The sequence below is a fragment of the Papaver somniferum genome, chromosome 2 (genome assembly GCF_003573695.1).
Source record: "Papaver somniferum cultivar HN1 chromosome 2, ASM357369v1, whole genome shotgun sequence".
NCBI classification, from domain to species: Eukaryota; Viridiplantae; Streptophyta; class Magnoliopsida; order Ranunculales; family Papaveraceae; genus Papaver; species Papaver somniferum.
Genome location: NC_039359.1, coordinates 2,678,531 through 2,683,146, shown reverse-complemented (window position 1 = coordinate 2,683,146; position 4,616 = coordinate 2,678,531). Strand labels below are relative to the sequence as shown.

At 36.3% G+C, this 4,616-nt stretch overlaps 1 protein-coding gene across 1 annotated transcript; it reads left to right on the top strand.

Annotated features, from left to right (window-relative positions):
• Positions 1 to 574: 574 nt before the first annotated feature.
• On the top strand, positions 575 to 4,353 carry LOC113346670 (transcription factor SPATULA-like). Its single transcript, XM_026590154.1, has 8 exons — positions 575 to 1,398; positions 1,495 to 1,593; positions 1,669 to 1,734; positions 1,823 to 1,888; positions 3,111 to 3,434; positions 3,520 to 3,589; positions 3,781 to 3,922; positions 4,026 to 4,353. The coding sequence occupies exons 1-8, from the start codon at positions 856 to 858 to the stop codon at positions 4,087 to 4,089; spliced, it is 1,374 nt and encodes a 457-aa protein (XP_026445939.1). The 5' UTR covers positions 575 to 855; the 3' UTR covers positions 4,090 to 4,353.
• Positions 4,354 to 4,616: the final 263 nt, after the last annotated feature.

The window sequence follows — 4,616 nt, the reverse complement described above, 5'->3', positions numbered from 1 at the left end:
AAAAGAAAAAAGACTCATGGGAAGGTTTAAATGCTAAAAATCTTGCCGATCGGAAAAGAGGCTAAAGGGATTAATGTAGTTGTAGCCGTGTAGTCTTGTAGCTACAAAACGAGTGCAGAACTTGTCAATAGTGCCTCAATCATGGTTTGTCAATAACAGGTCTTGCCTTTAATCGTCACTTTCCACCAACAAACAAGACTTGAAATCTTGGATAGCCAAGGTCCATTTTTCATACAACTTGGCTGGCAATGAAATCATTCCATAGTATTCGTTTTTTTCTTCCCTGTCTCTCTCTGTTTTCTTCCGATCCTCTGTGTGCATTTCTGTAAAACCTTTGTTGTTAGTGTGGTCCCACCTCCATAACAGTGGATAGATAGCCAATTGAAATTTTCTGCAGACTGCCCAGAACGCATAACATCCAGCAGAGTCAAAGATAAACAGAACAATACTATTAAATTGATTAATTATTAATACCAATAATTCCTCCCTCATTAAAATACTATTATTACATGTAACTAACTTTTCTTTATTAATTTAAATCCTAGGTTCTTAAAAACTAATCAGATTATGGGACTTAATTAAACTAATCAAGGCGGGAAAATACACACGCTAGTACTCAAAAATTAGTGAAAGATTAGCATGTTTGAGAACATTAATCAGTCTTTGTTTGTTTTTTTGTTATTTATTTATTTGTCTACACACTTAACAAAACTTAAAACCAGGAAATCATCAGAAAAAACCAAACACTCCCCCAAAAATCTCTCTGCAAATTAAAAAATTCTCAGTCTAATGAGTTTTCTCTCTCTATTCAGAACTCATATATCTTGTGTTTTTTACTTCTGATTTCTGATAAATATGTATGAACCCTGTTCCTCCTCCTCTTCTTCTTCTTCTACTACCACTACTACTTCTTTAGCTTGTCCAGTACTTGAATCCGACGAAATATCTCTTTTTGTTCAACATCTTTTTCACTCTTCTTCTTCTTCTACAATAACTTGTACTTCTTCTTCTTCCTCTTCTATCAAACAAATGCCTCTTTCAGCACAATTTGCTAAATCATTTCAAGAAGATCAACAAAATCGTTCATGTCTAACGAATCATTTACCTGATCATACTCATCATAATCGTAATATTCACTCAGATTTTCGACTCAGAAACGATTCATCTAATTTGTTTCTTTCTTCTTCTGCTGCTGCTGGTAGTCTTTATTTTCCTTCTGCTTCTTCTTCTGAGATTATTAAAGATTCAACAACTACTACTACAACTGTAATTTCTGATACTGGTGGTGTTAATAGAGATTTTGATCAGAAAGATTCTGATGCTGTAAATGTTTCTGTTAAAAGAAGAAAATTTCCTGTTGATAATATTGATCTCGATGATTATGATGGTGAAAGCGAGGTAAGGATTTCTTCTAATTTTCCTTTTTTTTTTTTGCTTTATCGCTTTACTCTGTTTCTCTTCGTAAGCGATTGATGATATATGTTTGATTTTTAGGAAGGACTTGAAGGATCGGAAGGGCCATCAAAAACAGTTCCATCTCGAAGTTCTTCAAAGAGAAGTAGAGCAGCTGAAGTTCATAATTTGTCTGAAAAAGTAAGATTTTTAAGATAAATTTTTTGTTTCTTAACTGTAATTCAAGGGGAACTGATTTGATGCTGTTTTGAGTAGAGGAGGAGAAGTAGAATCAATGAAAAGATGAAAGCTTTGCAGAATCTAATTCCTAATTCTAACAAGGTAATTCATTTATTTCTCACGATGTCACAATTTCCAAGTCTAGTACTGCTAATAAGTTGATCTGTATTTATTATTTTGTTAATGGCAGACCGATAAAGCTTCAATGCTCGATGAAGCAATCGAGTATCTTAAACAACTCCAGCTTCAAGTTCAAGTGAGTGCTTCAAATTAGTAGTACTAAAATTTATAAAAGAACATATTTTTCCAAGATATTATCTTGTGTTGCATGCAGATTTGTGATACTTTTTAGTCAATTCTAGTGTTATGTCAGTACATATCTCTATTTGTTTCTTGTCGATTTGGTGATTCGTAGTTAGTCGCGATATTGTTTTGGGTTGAATCTCTGTGAAGCTCAGCAAAATGGTTTAGGTGTTGCTAGATTTGGAATGGAAGATACAATATCAATGTGGTTGAGCATTGAAGTTCTAAATCTAGGTGTTGATAATTGTTCCCTAGGGGAAGCTGTTTCTCTTGTTCTGATAAAAGATTATGCATTTGTAATGTAGCGGGCGGTAATGCTTTTGATGTCTTTGAAGATAACTTAGCATTCAAAGTAATGTATGTTGTTTGATTTTAGTACGCGTGAGGGAATCTTGTCTTTGGTGAGTATCACCATTGTATCTCCAGTAGAAGAGTCTGATTCCTTAGGAACGATTTTTGTGGGGTTAATTATCCCATATGATCCAAACAATGGCTTGAAAGATTCAACTGTTGTAAAGTTTTTACATTGATTCATAAAAAGTGAGAGTATAACATTTCTGGTGGGAGGTGATTAGTTGCTTTAGGGAGAGAAAAACTATTGTCAACTATGAACGGTAGGATCCTCTGCAAGTTGATTTTCATAAACTATGGTTCCTCTGGTTACAGAGGTGTTGTACTTCAGTAGGAAAGTCTCATACTTTTCTATGGGTGAAGTGACCCTACATATATATGGTCCCCTGATTTTAGACTGTTCAATAGCTAGTATAGGACTGGCCACACTAAAAGCGTATCCGCACGCCCCGATGGTGTTCACAGACAGAATTAATAGATGATACTTTGTAGTATCACTGGCCTTGCTGGCGGAGAACTGGAAAAAAAACGCTCTGGATTTAGCAAGTGTCAAAGATTATGTCACAACCTTAGGTAGACTTGGGAGAACAGTTAGAACTCGAGGGAGCTGGAACCTTCTACCATGGAGTTGAAAACAATACTTGAGCCTTTTCTTTTACTTCATAATTGGCAATTCACTAGATCTACTGGTACTTAAAATTCTAGATATCGTGATCAAATGAAGAGAGATATCGATCAGTTGTATAACCCAGGGGTAGTTATAACTTACAACTCTCTTTTTGTGTTTTTTAGTGACCCCCTTCAATTTTTGTTGCATTTCGTAGATGTTATCAATGAGAAACGGGTTGAGTTTGCATCCCTTGTACCTGCCTGGAGTTTTACAGCCTCCACAGATGACTCAGATGCGTAATATGAGCTTTGGCGAAGGAAATGCACTTCCACAGCATATGAACATTGGAACAGGTACACATCCTGCGAGCCAAGAAGCACAAAATTCCTTTGCTTTATCAAACCAAAGCACAGCTTTGCATCAACCTATGGTCCTTCCAAATATGACAAATATAGCCCTTCCAACAACATCATTTGGCTTGGACTCATCATTAATTCAGCTCCACCATGGACAGTTCCAGTTATCCACAGCTTCTGAGGTAGATTAACCACAATATTTTGTGATACGCTTTATAGAAAACATGTTATGCCCGTTCCTTACAATTTTACTCATCCTATTTAAAGGAAATATATAGGGAAGATGTTCCACTTCCACAGCAATTGCACAAAAGTATCTCTACCAGGAATGCCTCAGGTGTGCCTTTTCTATGCCACAACATTTGTGTTTACAGAAGTCTGCCTATGATAGCTCACTCCTCCATTTTGAGACCATTTTCTAGTCTGAGATCTCCTAATCTCTTGGGATCAGTCAGAGTATTCGTATTTCTTGCTTTCTGCCAACACAACTTAATTGCAATGTAACTCTTCTGAATACCATGCCTGCAGCTTCTGTACCCTTTGATTCGCGATCATCAATAGTAGAGAACACAGACACTGTGGAATCTTCTGTGGCGCGAGGAAATAGACCACAAGCCATGCTCCCGAAAGACGTAACAGATGACCAAAATTTCATTCAGCATATGCACAAGTAAGCGAATCAGAACAATCATATATCCATGGTTTATTTCGGACTATTTCTTTGCTGTATCTTCAAACAAACTTATTTTTTCTAATCACTGTTTGCTTACCAGCATACATACAAGAAGTTTGATGGACGATGATGGCAAGATAAAGACAAAGACGGTGGATTTTTAGTTATTGGTTTCGGGTCCATCCATAACTTAGGCTAATTTGTTCGGTGCCTTGTGTATCTGTTAATTTTCACAAGCACCGAATCATTTTGCTAATTTTCATTTCCTGATGGAAGAATCGGCTCTTAAACAGGTTGTAAGAAAGGTTGGTACCAAACAGAAGAAATTTCAAGTAAAAACACTATTCCTCTAAGTGTAACATCTTCATTTTGTGACCCCAGTTTTTGTGGGCCTTTCATAGGCAATGCAGTTCGAGTTTCATGTTTCATCTGATTTATGCAAATATTTATGGTCCTACAACTCGAAAACGATATTACTTGCTACAACAATTTAAGGGGATTTCTGACCTTCACCTAAAGATGGCGTTTGTTTTTGTTTCACCTAAAATGACTTTAGAATCACTCTCCAGCAAGCATTCCAAACAAATGGAAAGGTCTTTTTCGAGGATCCCACAACTCATTTGGCAATTTTTCTCTTTACCCTTTTGTACCTACAATAAAAGGGGTTAGTTGCATGCCTGCACCATAAGGT